Genomic DNA, 23,568 nt, shown 5'->3' with positions numbered 1-23,568 from the left:
TGACACCATAGCTCAGTTCCCACCAATGACAAATCAAAAGCAGCAAAAACAGCCCAGACCGACAAAATCACTGCTTGTGTGAATGAACAGGTTTCTGAATGTCACTGTTAGCTTTAATTCATTGTTTGTCACATTAAGTAAATACTTAAATACCGCCAGATTAATTTTCCTATAATAATCTGTTATGTATGTCTGCGGACGTACAAAATATATTATGGCCAGAGTCAGGTTCATTCAAAAAATGACGCTTACTTAAAGGTCTACAGACATTCAAAAAAATGCCGATGGCAAGCCTAATCTCCGGCGCCCCCGTCTGAGACAAAGTGAAACGAATAATAATATTGATAAGTACAATATTTATTAATGTAGTAATTGTAGCACTTGTTGTTGTCGTCATCGTCACGGCCCCACGTCGTGCACGGCCGCCACGTTGCGCGCACTCGTTCGATTTCGAAACCGGAAGTGAACGACACTCGTGTGCTGTTTTACAGCTTGTTATGACGTTCCTCTTATGCAGATGTGGTAAAACCGTGGGCTTCTTGAGCAGCATTCTAGTTCTGATAGCAGCCGTTTTACATTATTTTGCGTATCCAGAGACGATAGCGTGTCCAAGGTAAGTAAGGGTGACACACTGGGGTTACGTGGATCAACGCTGCCGCGGCAAGACTCGTTTTGTAGTCACTTTTCTAAACACCACGCCCGCAGTTGAAATGTAATTTTGATCACAGTGTCCCTCAGAATGTGTCATGGTGTTGAACCCTGGTGAAGTCGCATAGCGAACACGATCATTTAAAATCAAGCTCAGTGATCGTGGGTAGAAAGCCAAGCCTCTAACCTTTGCGTCGTGTTTTAAGTTGTTTTCAGTCATAGACAGACCCTTATTAACCTGGGTTTCGGTCTAAATAAACAGAAACTAAAAATATAAAATTACATCTGTATTAGAATGGCGAGTAATATGAGGACGCTGGAGGAGGCTTTCCGGGAGAAGAATAAAACCTGTTTCGTCCTGGGCGCCTCTGGGGAAACGGGCAAGCAGCTGCTGAAAGAGCTTGTGGATCGAAAGATCTTTTCCAAGATTACCCTGATAGGGAGACGACAGCTGACCTTTGAGGACAAAGCTTATGAAAGCGTGGTAAGTCAGATACATGCCATGTCAATGTCCCTGTTAAGCCCGTGGACAGCCTTCAAAGCGATCTGGCCGCATTTATGGCAGGGATGTTTGAGCGTATTGCACATCTGGCTGACGTCAGTGTCCTCAAACCCGGAACATTCTTTGTTAATGCGTTTTTTATCGTGTGTGCAAAGCACAGCACATCACATCAGCCACCCAGAGGAAAATAAGTTAAGAGCGTGTCCTTATTTATCCTTTCAGCAAACCTACTCCGTTTATTTTAAAGATTTTTTTGCATCTTAAGTCATAAACACACACACACACACACACACACACACACACACACATATATATATATATATATATATATATATATATATATATATATGTGTGTGTGTGTGTGTGTGTGTGTGTGTATACACACATACAGGCTGGATCAAAAGTAGGTATGCAGTTTTTATTTTACAGTACTGACTGGAAAGTGTTTAGTCTCTTAGCTGTTTGAAATGTGCTTCGTCAACATTAATACATTCCTGGAGCCTTTTCCTGATACTGTGACACACTTTAGGACATTTGATAAATTCAGGTTAGCAACAATGACCAGAAATTCTTACAAAATAAACTTCTTCAATTCATCCTCTTTGTGAGGCTTCCTCTTAAAAACCTTTTCCTTGACTACGCCCCAAAAACATTCCATGGGTGTCAGGCTGGGTGAACATGGTGACCAGTCAGTGCCACCACATTGTTTTCTAAAATAAAAACTTTACTTTGTAAACTAGAACCTTTTACTTTGTAAAATAAAAGCTGTATACCTACTTTTGGTCCACTGTGTGTGTGTGAATACATATTACATGCATTAAATATGTACACATTTGCAATTAAAGTAAATTAACTATGTTTACATTTTTTTCCAGATCCAGGAAGTTGTAGATTTTGAGAACCTAGATAATTTTGCTTCAGCGTTTCATGGTCACGATGTAGGATACTGCTGCCTGGGAACCACTAAAGCCAAATCAGGGGCTGTAAGTTCAACTAACATTTTAAATTTTATAACCCAACATGTAAAACCGGATTCCTCAGATTAGTCCGCAAAGCATTTACTCATTTATTTAGTAGTTGCATCTTTATCAAATTGTAAAATGATCTGTAAGTGACTATATTTTCAAAAAACAACTCAAAAGGTTATTTTACATCTTGTTTTTTTTAGTATTATTTTTTTAACCTGACGGATTTTGTATTTAAAATTGTGTAATTTCCAAGAATGTGGAATAATCTTAAGTGTTTCAAGTGTTTGCTTTGGAAGCAAATATGCAGTTCATAAGTTTTTGAGGCTGCTCCTTTGCCTCAGCATCATCAACGGAAACTTTGATTGAAAGGGCCTCCTTTTGACTAGGGGTCTAACTGCTATTTGAGCCTAGTCTCCCTTGACTGTTTAGGTACGTTTCTCTGAGAAAAAGGATGTTGTGTCAACATTTCAACACTTCTCCCCCATGAACCACCATTGTGTGTTGGAACCTGGGAAGAATATTACAGCCAGTGTATTTGAAGTTCCACAGTGCTTCAGAATAGATTCGCATACAAACTCACGCTCTTTAGAATTTACTATTGCTGTGGGTTGGGGCGGGGGAGGGGGGCACAAGACAGTCATTGTAGCTCTTTTTAAATCTCCCCTTTAACCTCTTAAAAGCTGTGGAAATTCCAGCACTTGGAAGATGTGAAGTTTCTTGAGGGGGATTCAAGTCTATTTGTTGCTCATAAAACAATATTTAGGGTGATGAGGGGCAGTGTATGTGTCACCTCAGTGAATGGGTCACATTGTTGCAAGGTGATGGGTCTAGCGTGGGGCTGTGGGGTGGTAGCGTGGGTCCCTGTGTACTAGGGAGGGGCTGTCAGTTGTTAGCAGGAATGGTGAAGAATGGGGCTTGCCAGCGTCCGATGCTTGGGTTAGCATAGGGCCGATTTAACTGCATAATCGGATTGAAAGCGAGCCATGGTATTTATGTCAGTTCGCATTTCGTCAGATGGTGGCTGTGAATTGGAGTCGATGGTACAGCGGGCTAATCCAGAACTAAAGCCAAAATAATTAATGGCTTGATCTAATCCACTCTTCATTCTGTGGACTGTGAATAACATTAAAATGAGGCGAGGCAGTTGCCAACGTATCGAAATTTTAAATGCACCAATTGGAGCCTCTGCTGACTCCTGGATATATTTAGGGGGGAAAAGTCAGACATATAAAGATGTTTATTTTTTGAGCTGAGTTGCAGGCAAGAAGACATTTTGATAATTTAGTAGGGTCTGGGCTAGTGTTTAAAATTTTTGAAAATATGTGTTACATATGCATTACTCCTTTCAGTGTTTCTAAAATGTACCACACTTTCTATCTTCCTCAGTCGTATAATACTTGCATTCTGTAAAGTGGACTTAAAACTGGGACCTCTTGTAACAGGGAATTGAATGGTATCATTTTGCCACATGGGTACAGGATGGTTTTGTTCGAGTCGATCACGACTACGTGTTAAAATCAGCGGAGCTAGCCAAGGCTGGTGGCTGCTCCCACTTCGTCCTGGAGTCCTCCGCACAGGCTGACAAAACAAGTGCCTTCCTTTACACGAGAGTCAAGGTAAACTCCTTACAGTATACAAGCAGTGATCCTTCTGAAAATATTATTATGCCTTAATATCAAATATCTAGTAATTATAAGATGATTCAGCATGTAAATTTAATGTGCATTTTTCCAGGGTCAAGTGGAAGCAGATATTCAGGAATTGAAATTTGAAAGGTACTCCATCTTCAGACCTGCGTAAGTATTCCTTGCTTTCCTAAATACTTACTTTAACAATCTAAGTTTAAGGGCCAATGAAACTACTGCAGGAGATGCTTTTTGCATCATTTCTTATTTCCTGTCCCACCCTAGTCTGCACCCTAGATTTCTCCAAGAACATTTCAGACAGTGCAAGTCCTACCATGTTCTGCCTTGATCTGATGATGTTTATTCCCTCAGAGTGCTTTTGGTTGATCGCCAGGAGTCGCGACCAGCAGAGTGGCTTGCCAGAAAGTTCTTTGCCGGATGCTCCTACTTTTCCCCCGGTTTTATGTCCATACCCGTTAAGTATGTGGCCAAAGCTATGGTGGCCAACACGCTCAATGAGGAAGGAAAAAGCGCGGAGATTCTTGAGAACAAGGATATCTACAACCTAGGAAAATGTGCTGAATAATGAAATGATTGCATTCAGTACAAGTAAAACTTTTGGTGCCTTTTCTGTAAATGTAATTGCATAGAAAAGGTATATCGGGGGTAATACAGAAGAGTGGACAACAAATGGAATCAACACTGAAAACGTTTCTTGATCTTTTAAAATGTTATCGTGACTTTTTTTATTAAGAAATTAATTATTATAGTCATTTTTCTGCCCACCTCAAAGATAGCATGCGCACTTCTGTGGATGCCTGTTACACAGCATTTACACACTAATGTTCATGGTGGCATATTTATAAGGTGCATATACAGGTAGTAGCCAATCAGTTTCCACCACCCAGGGGATGGAACCTCTGATTGGATGGGAGTGGTTCAGGCTGCATAAACCTGCAATTGCTTTTATGGTTTTTTTTTTCGTTTGATGATGAATGTATTTCATTGTGTGGATTGAGACATATCTGTATATAACAACGTTATTATGTATATTCCTGTAACGTTTTATATTGTGGCATTTTTTAACATAAGAGAAATTAAAGTCTAAATGAACTTTTTGCGCATATTACTGATATAATTGTTCATTTAATATACTTTTTGTTTGTACCATTCAAAGTACATTTAATATTGAAAACAGTATAAATGGTAGCCTAGTACATAATAAGCTGCACCCAAGCCTCAAGCCCATAAACCAAAGATGATTAACTGTCATTTATATTATGCTTTTGTCAATGTACCAGGATTTTGAACACAAAATGAAGCTCATATCACATGATAGACTTTTACTGAACGGTTTGTTACAAAAACTAATCATCAGTTGGAAACACGACAAGATCATTATTGCAGTTATCATTGGTCTGAGTGTAAGGTGTCTGAAAACGACTTTTGGTGCTGTCAAAAATGACAAGGGGCAGCGACTATTTTTTGCACACTATATGTAACTCATTTATCGAAAAAGGCTTACAACAGAACAGAGGTATTTAAACTAATTTAAACCTCCTGGTGAGGCATGAAGGAATTGCAGGAGGGTGCAGGTGGAGAAAAAGCAGAGCTGGGTGGAGGGGGGGCCTGTTCTGAAATTCAAAACCGGACACAGCATTTATTTACAATTACATAATATACGGGATGGGTTACAGGTTAATCATTACATTTTCTGAAAGACTTAATTGCACAGCTACACTGATGTTCCCTTTGTAGAATATCTGAACAAAGAATGTTCTTATTTATAGTGTATACATGGGATTGGCTACAATCAACAAGAACAATGCTTACGAATGCTTCATTCTTAGCGTTTTCATTTAGAGCAGGGGTGCGCAAATGTTTTTTTAAAAGGAACCAAATTTGATTGAGTGAAAATACCGCAGAGCCAACTACTCAGATATGTTATAACATATGGGTTAAAATGAGGTAAAACATACTTATCGATACATTCGGGTCCACTGTCCTGGGCTATGCAGTAAATACAGGAAGAGGGTCCTGTCTCCTGGGCTATGTAGTAAATACAGGAAGACGGTCCTCTGTCCTGGGCTATGCAGTAAATACAGGAAGACGGCCCTGTATCCTGGGCTATACAGTAAATACAGGAAGAGGGTCCTGTGTCCTGGGCTATGTAGTAAATACAGGAAGAGGGTCCTGTGTCCTGGGCTATGTAGTAAATACAGGAAGAGGGTCCACTGTCCTGGGCTATGCAGTAAATACAGGAAGAGGGTCCTGTCTCCTGGGCTATGTAGTAAATACAGGAAGACGGTCCTCTGTTCTGGGCTATGCAGTAAATACAGGAAGACGGCCCTGTGTCCTGGGCTATACAGTAAATACAGGAAGAGGGTCCTGTGTCCTGGGCTATGCAGTAAATACAAGAAGAAGGTCCTGTGTCCTGGGCTATGCAGTAAATACAATAAGAGGGTCCTGTGTCCTGGGCTATGCAGTAAATACACGAAGAAGGTCCTGTGTCCTGGGCTATGCAGTAAATACAGGAAGAAGGTCCTGTGTCCAGGGCTATGCAGTAAATACAGGAAGAGGGTCCTGTGTCCTGGGCTATGCAGTAAATACAGGAAGAAGGTCCTGTATTCAGGGCTATGCAGTAAATACAGGAAGAGGGTCCTGTGTCTTGGGCTATGCAGTAAATACAGGAAGAAGGTCCTGCGTCCTGGGCTATGCAGTAAATACAGGAAGAGGGTCCTGTGTCCTGGGCTATGCAGTAAATACAGGAAGAAGGTCCTGTGTCCTGGGCTATGCAGTTGAACATGTCTCACTTTTATGTACTGTTGCATTAGTATTTTTTCCTTTCACAGGGCACTCTTCAATCGACGGGTCAAATCCTCTGTACTTCGGTTGTTGACTGAACATTTTAAAAAGTTCAGAGTTTTTAAGTGTTGCGTTTAGGAGATGACAGATGTAGTCATCTGCCCAGATTTCAAGAAAACAACATACCTTGCTGCTAGACCAAGCAAGACCTCACTGCATATCTTCTTTTCCGCTTAGCTGCTGCTATTGGTATGAAAAAGAATCTGGCTGCAGAGCATTAGGCAACCTCCACGAGGAGGACCTTGTCTTCTGCAGCCAGACCCTTCCCCGATTTGTGTGCTCAGCCGCATCCCAGAATGCAAAGCACCCCTGGCTCCTCGTTTAGCTCAGACTCTAGGAGTGCACCTGGAAGTTGGGTCCAATTGTGCTCGGCTCATGTTCACACCCGCTCAAGGGCCTCAGTACGGTTCTTTTGGTCTGACAGGTTCCCTTTAGTTTGTAAAGAATTGTCATCTTACAGAAAGTAACATTATCTCTGAGCACATGATTATCGGAGATATTGATATTTGGAACAAACTGTAGAGTAGGCCATCAACATAAATGATTTGAACTGTGTTACACACTCTGCAGCAAAGTTCTTTTGGTGTGATCTCCAGGTGGGAAGTACTTGTATTCCAAAAAATATTGTATTATTAATAAACTAAAAGATGTTTCCTTCAAGATTTTACATACAATTTACCCTCTTAAAGAGGTTTTGAAAAGATTTAAGCTAAACATTTAACATACCAGTGTTTTTGGCAATTCTGATAGAGAAACAATATTTCATTTGCTTTTTCCACTGTGATCAGTCAAATTTATTTTGGAATGATATGCTAAACTTTGTAAACAGAAAAACTGGTAATTATGTGAAAATTGATATACAGTATTTTACGTGATGCTGTATTTTGTGTTTCATGGGCTGGATAATGATAAATATAATTCAACTCTTAATTATTCTTGGCATATTCTACATCCACAAAGTGAAATAACCTTGCTGTAATCGACTGAAAAGTATGGAACTTTAATATTTATCGAATAAAACATTTTAACGCTAAAGGAACGACATTTTATTTGAAATCTAAAGACATGTCAGTCATGCTGAACGGATCTCTGTTTTTTACTTTAATATATTTGTACGACAATCGTGAATACAACACCTTTTTGTTTTAAATACATTTCCTGGGGGAAAATAACTTTCATGAACTAAGTTATCACTGTTCAGAAGACACAGCGACCTCATGTGGTCAAAACGTAATTGTGTAATGTTATACATGACCCGGAAATAAACGTATTAACGGAAGGAGGTATCATGGCGCAGTACACAGGTACACGTGAAATACTGAATGAATCTTAGCGATTTCAATTTTTTTGTAGATGCATAAAAAAATATAAAAAATTCTAGTAGTAAGCGGCATGTGACGCATTATTCAACGTATAAGTTGCAGCACATGAGTGTCTCAGTTAAGATCCATAAATCGGTTGCCTTTTACTGTAATTCGTTAAGATTTTCATAATTGCGGATCAATAACACGAAATATACGAAGTGGTTTAGTTGCATTATGTGTATAGGTGTCCTCAGATAGTTTCATATTGTTGCACGTGCTCCATTTAAATAGAGGGCAGTGCTTCGGCCAGAGACGAAATGCCAGATCTGTCAGATAGCGACGGCGACGATGACCAGTGGCAGTGCATGGACGAGGATCCCAACAATGTGACCATCACATGCTTGTTTTGTGACCGGTAAGCATTTGCAAACTAAGCTTCGGAGGTGCTGCGTCGCAGTAGTTTGCTGTTGTAATTGTTATAGTTTTATATCAATTTAATAAATTAATATAGTAATATAGGTCAATTTTTTAAATACACTGGAGTTTTCACAACCTACACAACCACAGTGCCACAGTGGAATACAGCCCCTGTTAATCTGCGTTTTAACGTTATCTACATTAGTGTAAAATGGAATTAAAATGGTTGGATTAGATTTTAGAAAAACACATTGAATATGATGTATGTAAATGCAGTCATGAAAAAGAGATTGTACACGCTATGTTATTTCCACGCTGTTCTGGATTTCCGTTACTTTCTGCAGTTCAACATTAGTTGAACTGACTTTTTTAAACTGGCCATTTTGTGTGATTGTGTTTTGGGGTTTTGTGTGCTCCTCGTTATGGGCTGGCCTCGTGCCTTCAACTAGGGCTGTGTAATATGGCCATAATGTCATATCACAATATTTTTTGTTAGAATAATGATCCGCAAAATATAGATTAGAAACGCAGCACGTAACATAATACTAATAAACTAAATTATTAAGATATGTAAAATACGTGTAAAAGAAACTCACTCATTATAGCAAAGGTGCTTTTTCATTTGTTTAATATGAAAAAAAGTACAAAGTTTTGAATACAAATGAACATATATCTTTCGGTAACTGTACATTTCTGAACTCAGTTCACAACAAATACAAACAAAATTATAGTAGATAAAACTGGCTGTGTTACCACCTGTTGCATGAACAATATCTTTGCAGAGTTTGCAAATTGTAGAAGATTGGTCCATGTTGGATTTGACAAATATAAACCGTTTCCATGCAATCACAGTAGAACCCTTTTTATAACCACTTCTTCCTCACCAGCCAAGCTGCACAGTGCAGTTTCTTTAGCAATCTGAAGGTATATAAAGTTTTTTTTTAGCGTGATAAGTCCTTCCTGTTTTGTTCTGTCTGAAATACCCACCAGTTACTTTGACCCTATTCTGGATAAGTGGTTGAACGATGTATGTTCTTGTCTTGTATGTATTGTGTGTTCTGTTGTTTTTTAGGTTATTGTATTCTGTACAAGAGACGTTCTTGCACTGTCAGTCCGACCATCATGTGGACATTCCAAGTTATGTGAAAAGACGCAGTAAGTTTTTTAATCATTGATTAATACTGTCAGTTCAAAGATGCTGAAATTATAAACACATTATTTTAACTATTAAATGTCTTTGCAGAACTGGATGACTATGGCTATATAAAGCTCATAAACTACATACGATCCGCAGTAAGTATTTGTAGTGATGGAGAAAAAGATTTGGACTTTATGCACTGTATGGAACTGTATAATATCTTCAAGACATGAATATTTTTCTTCTGTTTATTGTTAGTGAATGCTGTATTCATGTCCTGTAAAGCCTTTTAAAATGTCATGCGAAATTCCATACATTTAGTCTATAAAATTTAAAAAAGAATTTTTGAAAAAGTAATGTTTAAGCCCTTTCAGTGGTGTGAGCTTAACCGCTGCCTCGCAGGATGTAAAAATAGTCATTGTGACTGAAATTCTAAGGCTGACATGGTGGTAAAGTGTAGATAATTTGTTATTTTTACAAGAAAGTTGGCTCAGAGTATTTATTATCCACTCTGTGGGCTATCCAGAACGGTGGAACCTCTTGGCAGTTATTTCACCTGTTTGCTTTGGGGTTCAAGCCTGGGAAAGATCATTTCTGATCATAGCAGTTCTGAGCCGTATTGAAATTACGTGCTTCATCTGTTAAGAACCACAAACATTTGTAACACTGTCCTCATGCACTATTAATGCATGATATATTAAATATTTATCAAGGAGTCACTGGGAATGGGAATTACTGGGTGTTTCTAATTCAATTCAGAAAATGGCCTTAACATCACAATTTGTGATTTTTATGAAATTTGGCCTGTGAATTAACTGTACCTTCCACAGCTGAGATGTTCTTTCTGTATTATTTGATTAATTTCCCTTTGAGATATAGCATCTGTTCTACATCACAGGTAGCACAGAAGTGATAACAGAATGTTTTCTTATGAGCTGAAACTTTTTCTTTTTTTTTTTACGATTACAGAATCATGGCTGAGCTTGTTGGAAAGCTCAGAATGACTGCTTTTGCATAAATCTGTTACTTTGTTCCGGGTCAAAGTTCATCTTGTCACCTGCATTTTTTTACATTACATTTGGCCGTTAAAAACAGTGTGGCGCTTGGAGTAACAAGTCCGTTTTTTATAATGGAAAAACATGTGAACTACTTGTATATAAAACTTGGTGCCGTCCATGAGATAAGCTCTCCCAAAGCACGTAATTTTTTATGCTATTTTTCAGCCTCAAAACAAAGCCTTTAGATGTAGCTTAGTAATGAAATTCAGGATGATTGATATTTAAGTTGACTCTGAGAGTGTCTCGCCCATAGCAATGCAGTGCAGAGGTGCTGCTTAGTGTGCCTGAAGATTGCCCTCCGTGGGATAATGATGACTACATGAGACCAGCACTGCAGGATGACCCTCTGCTTCAGATCGGTATGCGCTGTCCTTCCTGAAGCCGGCTGCACGGCAGTATAGCGCCCCGCTCTGCTTCACTCTACGTTGGCTTGTGTGCCATTTGCCTTTGCAGACATCGAGGAGCTTTATGGGCTGGGTGTGGACACTGTGGCCCCGGACCCGGAGTCTGCTGCTGGCCTCCTCTGCAGAGCCCAGTGTGCAGAAGAGAGAGCAGCTCGCACAGAGGAGGCCCTGGGCAGGGCCCTGGACGACCTTCACAGGCTGAAGTCAGTGTGCCGCCATCTGGCTGTCCCAGCGTGTCCCTCGCACTTTACAAAGCCTGCCTCCTCCTTAACGGCAGCAGCATCTATACACATATGCAGATAGGAAAAGTGCAGGGGGATGTCACAAGCCAAGGGTAACATTTGCTAAATGTACATGGTTGCTGTGGTTTATAATAATGGGTCAAACTGTTGCACACATAAGAATCTGTGTTATCTGTTTAGAGAAATATTACCTAATTGCACAACAAAAGTTTTTTGTTTGGGAACTTCGCTCGTTTATAAACTTTGACCTTTATTTTGTTCTTTAGTTATTTTTATAATTGTCATCCCTATTATTTATTGCTTTATTTCAGTATGTTTCAATTGCAGTAGTAAAATTTACATAAAGTAACCCGTAACTAAAATTCAGGGAGTATTCCTTACTTTGGGACTTATGAACAGGAGTAGTTTCATGTATTGGTATATTAACTCCTTCAAGTCTGAATATTTACTAGTAAATTGCATATATTTAGTTATAATCTATATAAGTAGTAAGCTATATATGTATATATATATATGATATGCTTTTATGAGCTGGTTCATCGCGATGGTTTAGACCTGTATGTTCTTTCTCCAGTGTCCAGCAGAGGGCACTCTAATGTTCAGTCAAGGGGTTCTGGTGGGAAAAATGGGAGGGAAATACCACTGCAATAGTAGCTCCCTCCTTGTGGGGCACTGTCCATTGCTTTAGGGATGTCTTTTGGATCTCCTTGCAGAGTCCTGGTGCAGAGCTTAGTGCTGAATGTGGATTCCGGCCGTGGCCCAGGGACGGCCCCGGGGTCCTTGTCCACTGGGCCCGTTGCTGAGCTACGGGAGGACGAGGACGAGGCCTACTTCATCTCCTATGGCCACTATGGGATCCATGAGGAGATGTTGAAGGTGAGGGCTACACCGCAGAGTTGCAGGGAGTCAGTCATGGGTGATACAGTACTCCCTGGGCATCACTGCCCCCCAGTGGCAGTGCAGGGAGCTGTCTCTGCTGTTAAGGGCATGGTGTACTGCTTTTGGTTGCGTGTAGGCACTGCAGCGCAATCTGTACCGCTACCTATGCGGTACAGTGCGTCAGGCTGACGTCGGCCACGTCACTGCCGGCCATTGCATCGTTCGGTGGCTGCCATGAGTGTGAAGCGCCTTTGCAGGGCCTCCTCGGATGGACGTCAGTGTGTCACACACGGCTTGCAGTTGACGCACAGAGCCTGTACTGCAGTTTTAACCCTTTGCACTCCCTGCTTCCTCATTGGCTCTTCAGCTGTGTGACGCAGTCTTTATGGTGGTGCTTTGGTTTTATGTGCTGCCAGTCAGCTCCTCAGTAACATCTGCCGCAAAGTCGCTGCAAGTGATGAAATAAAAACGCCGTTTTGTGTGTCCCTGCCCCGTTTTATCAGTAATATAGTAACAGTAACAAACGGGCTGTCACTATTGAGTATATTGATAATTGAGTCATCTGTTGATTTGACGATTAGTTGAATAATTGTTTATATATAATATATACATATATACATTTTTTTATTTGTATGTTATTTATTTCAAATGTCGTAAGGCAGGAGCCAGCCCGGGACGAGGTAGCGGCCCATTGTTGGTATTCGTGCACAATAAAACATAAGTAAATACATACATACGTATGGGCGTTCCCGCGCTCAGCCTCTCACTCATTCATATAGTCCATTGAAGCACCACACTTAAGTTACATGTTTGTGGACTGTGGGAGGAAAGCGGCAGATCTGGTGTACATCCGTACACACACAGGAAAAACCTGAAAACTAGACAGCGCTATGCCACCATACTGCTCTCGATAGTATACCTGCACGATATGCAAGGTTAATATAAATCGTCACATCGCAAGAGCTGCAATAGTCAGCTGGGCTGAGACCTTCAGTAAGTTAAAGTAAAGCACTGTGGCTTTGTCATAGGAAACAAAACTTAGCAAGCTTTGCAATTTTACTAATGGTTATCAGCATTGTCTAGCATACGTTTCAAAAATTGTGCCTAAATTTAACTCCCTCTCTTGAGCTCTGTATGTGCTCTCTGAGAAAATCATAATCATTCGTGTCCTTGCTGTTGAACTCGCGTGTATAGTGTGGCACGTTTGTGAGAAATTTCACAAAAATTACTAAGGAATAGAAAAGTGAACAATAGTTGGTCACCAAAAGACATTCATCTATCTCTGTATGGAAATTCTTTGAATTGCTAGTCAAAGCAAGTTTTTATAATATAACTGCTTAGGGTCTGTTGCCACAACTCGCAGTAACATCATTAGCTTAGTTGGCAGAAACTTAGATAAGAAACTGTATTAGGTTACAATTAATTTTGAGTAAATTTTCAGCTCTTCCTTTTGCTTTATAAGTATCGCAGTTTTTATGGCATAAATTTCTATTATTGCGCTGTGAACTTCTTATAGCATAGTTCAGCCCTACTCTATCACAGTGTGTTCACAAAAAGCCTTCATTTTAGCCGTGATACATAAATTGTATAAAGTAAATTAAGCCTAATGCATTTATAGCGAAGTAATAACAAAGACAAGCTAGTCAATTGCAAGAGGCTGATTAGTACATAGTGTATTGTTATCTATGGCTAACCTCCCGTTGTTGGATGAGTTTCTCAAACCGGAAAGTCTTCTGAAAGTTTGCGTTTTCACGTTTAACGTGAAGTGGTTCCACTCAACTGAGGTTCTCACTCTTTATTTGGACCCTCATTGATTATGATTCATCTCCCTTCTGCTACATTACCGAGTAATCGAAAAGGCAAATTTTAATCGGTGCATTTTTAAAATTGAGAAATCGAGTTTAATTGAGTAATCGCGACAGCTCTAATTAATATACACACGTTTTTTGGTGGACTGTTTCACTTTAATTTGTGCTCCATTTGAATTGTATTTTTTTTTTAGGTATGTTGGGGTGTTTTTACTTTTGACCCATTTAATGTAACGTAAGAATATGAGAGATATTCATCTGCCTGTTACTGATGACATGAGCTTCTCGCCATGAGCTCCACTGCCTGGGAATGTGCTGGCATGGGCCTGATAGCGTGTAATTAACTGGGGAGCAGAGCAACATGCTTTGATTGGTGGATTAATTAATGGAGTTGCTCTCTGGCTCAGTTATGCTCGGCTAGTGCGGCTACTGTATGTGTGTGTGATCTGTTATGACTGTGAATGAGAGTGGTGCTGTGTGTGTGTGTATGTGTGTGTGTGTGTGCGCGTGTCAGCTTCTGGACCCAAATGCTGGTCTGATCAGAGGAAGTTCTGGCAGTAAGTCAAAATCCTGCTTTGTGTGTAAATGGAATCCTCAATGTCCTTTAAATGAATGACAAGGAACCTCAAATCGCCATTAAGAAATTTCAGATGTGTCTGGCCAATAATCAGAGACGTCACTGTAAGTGCAGTTGAATGTGTCACTGCTGTGAAATCTACAGTGCATTCTTATTTATACACTCATTTTACAAGAGTTAATTTGTAGCTTATTATTCAGTGTGTACTGAGGAACTGTCATTGACTCTTTGCAGTTTCCTGCATGTAGGAAGCCTCACAGTTGACTCTCTGAAATGATCAGTAGTCTGCTGTAGCTCTAGCTACTGGGTGTTGTGGGTCTTCTTTGCCTCATGATTTTACAGGGCAGTGGCGTCGTCGGCTGGTGGCTTGGATCCTACATTTATTGCTTTTTTTATGACTTGTAACTCAGGATAGCTTATCCGTTCAAAAAAGTAATTTTCCCGGAAATGTCTGAGCACTAATTATGTTTTAAGTGGCCCATGCACAATACAGAACATGAGAAGGCAAAGGAATTAATAGTCACCCCCCACACCTGACTGGGAGTTTTTGCAGATAAATTACAAGCTTTTACGTGTCAGGTCACAGCTCAACGTTGCTGCTTTCCACAAAGCTGTGGATTGCTGAGACGTCGTGTGTTTTTCTATGTCCTGGTTAAGCAAGATAACGGGTTGCAGTGGGATGGGAAGGGAACGAGGCCTTAGTGAGACGCGTCCTGCTGGAAGCGTTATTCCTCCCGTCTACGCATCCCCTAATGAACCGCAAGCCGCATACCCCCTTCTCCCTGCTGAACGGGGCTGACGTCTTTTTGAATTCCACAGATTCTGGGAGCAGTCCTGCATTGCCACTGCAGATGCTTTACTTGTTAGGTCTGTTTGATGGATATTTTTCAAATGTTGGAGATGTATTTTATGGGTGACAAATTACAACTGATGAAATTTTGAGAAAAATCGCCACACAGTGATACCAAAAAAAGGATAGTTTTGACACTTGATCCTTTAAAACCATGACTTGGGAGAATCGATGGATCTTTTTCGAATTTTACAGAAGCAGTGATTGGGTGCTGAACTAGAACTGCTTAAATTTTTAGACAGATCACCCCAAAATTGAAGCAACGCTGCTTAATGGCAGCATAAAGAATTGTGAAATCAGACATTGTGAACGTGACAAGTCTGAAAAGTATTTGATGGATCTTCACAAAACATTATATGAATGAAGATCTACAGCTGATTTCATTTCAGGCGAATGGCTCAAAACTATTGCAGCACTGCTGTGTGGGAGCATGGGAATGAAATAGCAGTTATAAGAATACACTTGGTCTTGTAAACACAATAACTGAAAGTGTGTGACAGATCTTTTTCCACATTGTGATGTGGTGCAAATTTTGGTCGCAATTTTTCAAATGTGAAATCCCATGAGGGGCGGCATGGTGGTGCAGTGGTTAGCACTGTTGCCTCACACCTCTGCGACCCGGGTTCGAGTCTCGCCTGGGTTACATGTGTGTGGAGTTTGCATGTTCAACCCATGTCATCGTGGGGTTTCCTCCGGGTACTCCGGTTTCCCCCCACAGTCCAAAAACATGCTGAGGCTAATTGGAGTTGCTAAATTGCCCATAGGTGTGCATGTGTGAGTGAATGGTGTGTGAGTGTGCCCTGCGATGGGCTGGCCCCCCATCCTGGGTTGTTCCCTGCCTCGTGTCCATTGCTTTCGGCATAGGCTCCGGACCCCCCGCAACCCAGTAGGATAAGCGGTTTGGAAAATGGATGGATGGATGGATGGATGGAAAGCCCATGACATACTGCAATGTATATACTGTGTATATGAACGTTCATTTTGTGTTCAGTTTTTTGTGTTCCCCAGATTTCAGGTTATACATATGCTTTTAGCACCAGTACTTTGCCAGCTCTATTGCAGAGGCTTTAGCATGTAAGTCAATAGCTTAAGAAGTGTTTGATGGATCTTTCTTAAAACTTTATACCAGCATTGTATGGGTGAAAAATTAAAACGGAGACAAATCAACCCAAAAATGAAGCAGTGCCGCGTGGTGGTAGCAAAAAGGGCAGTTAAATAAAATTAACTTGACTTTTAAGGGGGGGTGGGAGGTGCCGTTGGGGGGGGGGGGTTGGGGTGCACCCCTGATATAATGGTAGGGGAAACACTGCAGTAAAATAGGGTGACACTACTACTGCCTTCATTACCATGGTTTCAGTTATTCAGTTATTCTTGTGACACCAGTGTATGCAACTAGTAGTCTAACAATAGAAAGAAACGCTGGATATTTTTTACTGACTGTGATTAGAATATATATTTTGTGTGATGTCATGATTGTTAGGGTCTTTTAATGCACAAAGCATTAAAGTTAAATATGCCTATATAACACCCAATTAGGTGAAAGTTTAGTTTTATTGTCCCTTTTCATTTCATACTTGGTTAACGTTTACAGGATCATTATTGTTACTAGTTTCGATGTAGGCTACCACTTATACACACACAATTTGAAATATGAAAATGCCTGGACAGCGCAGATGCAGCATGTGCATTGCATTGAACCATTAAAGCTTTAGGGAGCAAAAGTGATGGCTCTGACTGCTTGTTAGAAAAGAACTCCGAATTACAAGAAGTAAACTAAGAATAATGAGAAATAGTCAGAGCTCAATGAAATAAACCCGCAGTAACGAGAAATAAAATCGCAATTAAGTAAAGTTTTTTTTTAAATGTGGTGGAAATGGACTTTCATACAAAACTGAAGCAGAAGTGGTGTGTGGAGATGAACGCCAGTTGTAGAAGACACTTGGTCTTGTGATTAGTAACTCCAAAAGTATTTTATGTGTTTTTTTCCCCAAACTTTGCAGGCACATTGTGAATACTGGAAGGGATCAGATTTTGAGACAGATTATCCCAAAATTGAAGCAACACTGCATAGTTAGTAAAGTTCAGGTATTTGATCCTATTAGCATGATAATTTGAAGTAACAATCCCTAATGATATGGGATCATCCCAGTATTGGAAAATAAACTGCTCTATTGCGTATTACACGGTATGTTCCTGTTTTTTTAAGGGATGGATGGCAACCCTGTCAGCGACATTTATTAGGGGAGAATTTAACCATGTCGCATTTTTGGAGACGTGGGGAGAGTGTGTAAGATAAGCTTGTAATATCATCTTTGGATTCCTTTGAAGTTAAGTGTGAGGTTTAAGCTATGAGCTTTTTGTATCTCCCATGCTTGTTTGGCTGAAGGTTCCTGATATGTGGTGGGACAGGTCCAGGAACTGGGTTGCTTAATTTTGATGGGAAAATGCCTCATGAAACACTTGTAAAGCAGCTTGACGTATAATGTATACAGGGACAGATGCACCGATGGAGTAGCAGCTGACCACACACCTTATGTTCACTTTTTGTACAATTTTTATTTAGTGTTTATGTTGTAAAAAGCACCATTTAACATAATGTTTTTCTCTTGAGCACTACTTCACTTTTTCCTTTAAAACATTACATTGTCATTTCTGTATATTGTATAATTATTACCAAAGCATTTATCAGTAATACATTAAAGATGATAAATAGGAATATGTTGCACCGATTGTTGATTAAAGTGGTGGCCTAAATTTTATGCTGGTGCTCCTGAAATTTTCAGTAAGGAACACGAGTGCTACTAGTGGAAAAAGTTATTCTGCAGCCCTGCAAGGTGTTGCTTGTGTTTACTAAAAAGTCCCATCTTAGTGAACATAAATAGGTAAAAGTATCCTGGATTCATAAGCATTGTTTTTAAACGTGTTTATTGTGTGAGGGTTTTGTAGTGGTTTTAAAGTGCCTCAGGCTCAGCCAATGGCACAGAACAATCTACATTATTTAGACACTATTTACAGTATATGTACATATTTAGCAGATGCTTTTGTCCAAAGCAACATACAAGACTAGATCACAAGAGTGGATCTTTGACAGTAAAATCATTTCAACCATTATATAGTAACTATAATTATAACTGGTATGACTTAATCGATTGCAGTGAAATTGCAAAAATACAAATAAATATACTCCTCTAATTATAAACGTTCAACATACGAACTTTCAGACATACGAACGAAGAGGACTGTAAGTCCAAATTGTGTTCATTGGGCTCCCGTTTCCTGTCCGCAACATAATTTTTTTTTCTGCACGCCAATTCCGCGTAGTACAACTTCTGGCCGCTACTCCCGCCGCACAGCAGCGTAGCGTGCGTACTCCCAGCATCCTAGTTATCTGTACTAGCGTATACCCTGAAAATGATGTTCAATAACGACTTAGGAACATTTCAAGTTCACGTATCTCATTCGTAAGTAGAGGAGTGTCACCTAAAAGGTGAAAAGTCCAGAAAAGAAATGTCCTGGATATGCTTTTGGCAGTAGACAGAGTCTGTTATCTTGATGCTTTAATATGTTGATTTAATATAGGGAAGTACCACAGAATGTTGTTAAGCAGAGCTAGAGGCTGGGAGAGACTTACTGGGGTTGTGTGTGTGTGTGTGTGTGTGTGTGTGTGTGCGTGCGCGTGTGCGTGTGCGTGTGTGTGAAACAGGGACAGGGAGGGAGGGAGGGAGGGAGAGAGAGAGAGAGAGAGAGAGAGAGAGAGAGAGACAGTAAATATGAAGAAATCTGTATAATAAAGGTCAATATGATGATCTACATATTATCATGGTCTGATGATAATGCTTATGTATAGTTGAAATTGAGTTAGAAAGGACTTTAAATAGGCAACCCCGGGGTCAGATGTCAGCCGAATCAGAAATTTGACATTTAGATATGTAAAAGTTTAGTTGTAATAGATATCATTTTGATTTGGACATCACTTTGTTCTCGGGTTCATTTACTTTATTGATACAGAATATCAGGATAAGGCATTTTACTGTATAGTATTTTACTGTATGTTATTTTCTATGTGCACAAATCTTTACATTTTAGATCAGTCAGGGAAGCCAGAGGAGGTTTTAGAAGAGCAAGACAGAGAGGCAGATGATTTAGGCTGTTTAGAACCAGGACTAGTCTTGAAAATTATCTCACTTCCTTTGAATGAAAAGAAGGTCCTCTCAGAAAAAATGGTTTGGGAGTTTTGAAAGACTGGAGTACTCTCTCCATTTGTGTGAGTAAGTTATGCACCAAAACAGATGTTAGACGTGTGACCTGGAGAGAGAAAAGGATACGCAAATTTTTTATTTGTTCATACAGAAATTGTAGGTGGTTTAGGCTATAATTGGTCTTCTCAAAATCCTTGGATATGGGGTTTGTAGAAGTGAAATTTGTATTTAAAAAATTACCTTGGACCCCACTGCAATGGTCTAAGACGAGCCCTGGTTATTCTGGGCTGTACTCTGGATGTTTTCAGAACTTAGAAATGTCTCTATACCTCTTGCGTCAACTGAATTTTTTTTTTGATAAACGCATCAGTTCAACATAAATGAGTTGCATGTACATCATGAAATAACAAACTGTCCGTGTTACAGTTCTTACTGTTATATCACTGACAATTTTGGTCATCGTGCAAAAGAGAAATGGATAGAATGAATAGAAGTTCATAAGTGTGGGACAACTACAGATTAGATGGGAGGACCAAGCGATAAGCCGTTTCTGAAAGCGCTAAATCTAATTTAAATGTGCAAAAGGAACATGTCAGTCCAGTCATGCAATGAAGTCTTTTGAGGAAATGTGAGGATTATAGTTTTCAGTCATCCTGTGCATTGCATGATTGCCCTCTATTAGCAAATAAAAATGTTGTGTCCAGTTTTAACCGATATGATATGCAATTTCTCATAGTTTCGGGCGTCGTGATCAACAAACCCCCCCCCCCCCCCCCCCCTCCCTGCCCCAAGCAAATTTTATCATTGCGGGCCTTGGAGATATGGGCAGTGGCCTGTTTTATTTATTAAAATTGAAAGTGGCAACCTTAGTGAGGACTGATAGACCTAGTTGATGATTGATGAAGGCGTGCTTCTCCAGTTAGCCAAACACAATGACACCGTGAGGAAATCCGCGAGATTCTGAAAAGGCTAATTAATGAAATTTAATTCTTGGGTCTTCAGAAGCTGCCATTTTGGGGGACACGACAAGGGTGAAGACTCTGAGAGCAAAGTAAATTCTAAGTGTGCTTCTTCAGCAGTATTTTAGCTTTTGTTGTTTGTTTGTGCTGCGATATAATGCACAGCAAAACCGTAATGTAAAACTGCGTGACCGACTCATTAAAAAAAGAATTCATAAAAAAACTGCCTGATATGTAATGATAATTAAATGACCACAAAGAGTAGATTTTATTCAGTAAAAAAGTACAGGGGGATTGAATTGAAATAGGAGACCCATTACATATTATTATAAAGATATGGGGTCAAAGATGTATGCATTATTAGTTTGCATAATGTATGCATCTCATTAGTTTCTATGTGCGCAGTATTATAAATTAGATGACCATTATGCCTAATTTCTGCCAGAGAATTAGTTGAAACTTTGTTGGGGCAAGTGCCAGGTCTAGGAGAATAAGGCAGGGTTGAATTGGGAGACACATTTTGCCTTATTATTAAGATATGAGCAAATAAATTTACTACCATAGAACCCATAGTATTTGCGCACTTCACCCCAGGTACTTCAGGCAAGAACACGAATAACCAAAAAGTTACACGTAGTTAGTAGTAAAATGAATTGAAATAGCTTTAAATAGAAAATGGAGAGCACAAAAAAAGTAAATCGTATGCATATTTTAGGGACTGCGCAAGTTTGATTTAGAAATTTCATGGGAACGTTAAAGTAAATTCTGCACACAATTTAGTACATCGTGCCAGCAAAGAAAAAAAAAAAAACCTGCGTGGGCCCTTCGGGGCCCCATATGTACCATTAGTGCGTCTGTTATTCTTACTGCGATGTCACAGAAAATGTTGTTAATTGTGAAAATGAGATAAATAGAATATAAATATTTAGACATGAATAATATAAATGACACTTTAAGACATAGACATTAAGACAAATACAGCTGATCAGACTGACCACCTAATTGGTGCAGAAACATTGTGCAAATTGGCGTGGAATGTGCAGTAAATGAATAGATGTAGTTTCAGAGTTACATGTCATAACTTGGGCTCAGACCATTCAGATAAATACACATTCATGGCTTTAACACGTCCAGGTAACTCACTCGGTACTTCTGGCCTCTGGGGCTGTGCGTGGAATACGGTCTCCCTTGCTAGTTTAATTTTATTTCTATATTCCATGTTAATACTAGGGTTTACTCTGGATACAGCTCTCCCCTTAGTGGTAGAACAAAGTTAAAAAAAAACCACTGACAGTGTGTTTTTTTAAATGGTTATTAAGCTAGTGTGTGTGCCTAGGTAACATGTACACAGAAATGTGCAGGGCTGTGTGAGGCTCTGCCTGGTGCAGAGTGATGTCTGTACTGGGCCCTTGATCAAGGCCCTTAACCCCGACTGCTCTAGTGCCGCTGGCTAATTCTGCTCTCTGATCCGCACTTGTATGTCGCTGTGGACAAAAGCTTTTGTTAAATAAAGGGAATTTAAATGTAAGAAAGTAGAGCAGAGCTGCCTGATATCCAAAGCCGAACCACGGGTGTGTCTGATATGAAGAGGCCATTAAAATAAGTCTGACTCGATGATATGTTTTCTTATTGATCTGTCTTGCTGGAGTGTGTCCCCTTCCTCTTTCTCCCTGTTAATGCTGGCTTTGTATGTCCTCGCAGGACAGGGTACGCACTGAAAGCTACAGGGACTTCATGTACTTCAACCCAGATGTCTTCCGGGATAAGGTGAGTCTATGGCACTGGGCTTGGATATGTGGCCCAGCTTGGGCAGTGCTTGTGATAGACCCTGATCAAACTCGCTTGGGTTTCATTACATGCCGTGCTGTTATTTCGCTGGGCTGCAGACTGTGCAGCCCTGATAAAGAGGATATTCGCTCCTGCTTTCAGTACAGTAGCAATGGGGTTTTTGCACGGCCATTCGTTATGAGCTGATAATGGCTGGTGAAACTGTTCTTTTGGTGGGGGGGGGGGTCATTCTGGAGATGGCGCTTATCTCGGCCATCGGGCATCTGCCGCTTGGGGCGAGGAGTCCTCTGGGCTCAGACTGCCCTGTCAGCATGATGAATGCCTGTGGCCCCTCCCTACATGTTACTGCTGGAATGGGCGGGATGACTCGCTGTGCCAGAATGCCTGCATAAATGTGCTGCTTTGGCTGGCCTGCAGGTGGTGCTAGACGTGGGGTGCGGTACAGGGATTCTTTCCATGTTCGCGGCCAGATCCGGGGCCAGGAAGGTGATAGGAGTGGACCAGTCGGAAATCATCTATCAGACTATGGACATTGTCAGGTGAGGATTTCCATGTGCTGGACTGCTAGCTCAAACGTTTAAGGGTGCGTGGTGTAGGGTCACGAGCCGCGTTAAGATGCCTCTCACGTGTTTGTCGAGTACTGTCACACACTGTTAAATACACAGTCACTGACGTTTACCTTAATGTGAATGACGAATGAATGCAGATGCACACGTGACCAGTAATTTAATGTATTTCTGCAGCATGGGGGTGATGCTTCCTTGCCTCCTTCCTTTCTACACCAGCAGAGCCCCCTACCCCGTCTTTTCAGCTTTTACTCCCATGGACACTCAGAACATTCCCAGCCCTGAAGCCGCTGTCAGTAACAATGTCAGCCCCTAAATCTGCTCACCCCCCCCCACTCCTGGAAGGAACCTTCCATGCCTCCACCAACGTGGGTTTTTTCCCCCCCCTCCCGGCTGAATTCTTTCTCGTGGCGCACTGCGGCTCAGAGCTCGCGCCCTTAGTCACCGTCACCGTCATCGTCACCGCCCCGTAGCTGGAGTCCTGCTGCCCACCGCTGGCTGCAGTGCACGACTCTTCGTCTGACCTCTAACCAACTTTATTTGTCCCAGGTGGTTGGCTTCAATAAAACCTCTGTCAGTTGTGACACTCCTGTAATTTAAAGACCTCCTTGCAGAACTCCTCCCTCCCGCCTGGCACAGTTAATACAGCCTGTTATTGCTAGATCAGCTTCAGTCACCGTGTGCCGCATGCCGCCCCCTGCCCCCATCCCTACCACCATGCCCTATGCCATCACTTATGCCTTCGCTCTACTGTCTCGTAATTTTTATATA

At 40.7% G+C, this 23,568-nt stretch overlaps 2 protein-coding genes across 2 annotated transcripts in view; both read left to right on the top strand.

Moving 5' to 3' along the window:
- The first annotated feature begins 428 nt into the window (after window positions 1-428).
- Window positions 429-4,869, top strand: LOC125723504 (oxidoreductase HTATIP2-like). The gene is made up of 6 exons (XM_049000144.1): window positions 429-613; window positions 943-1,132; window positions 2,026-2,133; window positions 3,597-3,734; window positions 3,853-3,914; window positions 4,116-4,869. The coding sequence occupies exons 1-6, from the start codon at window positions 498-500 to the stop codon at window positions 4,327-4,329; spliced, it is 828 nt and encodes a 275-aa protein (XP_048856101.1). The 5' UTR covers window positions 429-497; the 3' UTR covers window positions 4,330-4,869.
- A 2,953-nt stretch (window positions 4,870-7,822) lies between these two features.
- LOC125723495 (protein arginine N-methyltransferase 3-like) overlaps window positions 7,823-23,568 on the top strand; it is a 63,951-nt gene continuing 48,205 nt past the window's right edge. Inside the window, exons 1-9 of the mRNA XM_049000126.1 lie at window positions 7,823-7,912; window positions 8,204-8,327; window positions 9,402-9,484; window positions 9,573-9,622; window positions 10,779-10,884; window positions 10,979-11,132; window positions 11,885-12,047; window positions 22,145-22,210; window positions 22,649-22,770. Of these exons, the coding sequence (XP_048856083.1) occupies window positions 7,897-7,912; window positions 8,204-8,327; window positions 9,402-9,484; window positions 9,573-9,622; window positions 10,779-10,884; window positions 10,979-11,132; window positions 11,885-12,047; window positions 22,145-22,210; window positions 22,649-22,770 (884 nt within the window). The 5' untranslated portion in view covers window positions 7,823-7,896. The remainder of the gene's footprint in view (window positions 7,913-8,203; window positions 8,328-9,401; window positions 9,485-9,572; window positions 9,623-10,778; window positions 10,885-10,978; window positions 11,133-11,884; window positions 12,048-22,144; window positions 22,211-22,648; window positions 22,771-23,568) is intronic.

The sequence above is a fragment of the Brienomyrus brachyistius genome, unplaced genomic scaffold (genome assembly GCF_023856365.1).
Source record: "Brienomyrus brachyistius isolate T26 unplaced genomic scaffold, BBRACH_0.4 scaffold49, whole genome shotgun sequence".
Taxonomy (NCBI): Eukaryota; Metazoa; Chordata; class Actinopteri; order Osteoglossiformes; family Mormyridae; genus Brienomyrus; species Brienomyrus brachyistius.
Note: the sequence above shows the minus strand (reverse complement) of the source record. Positions and strands in the feature narration are given on the sequence as shown.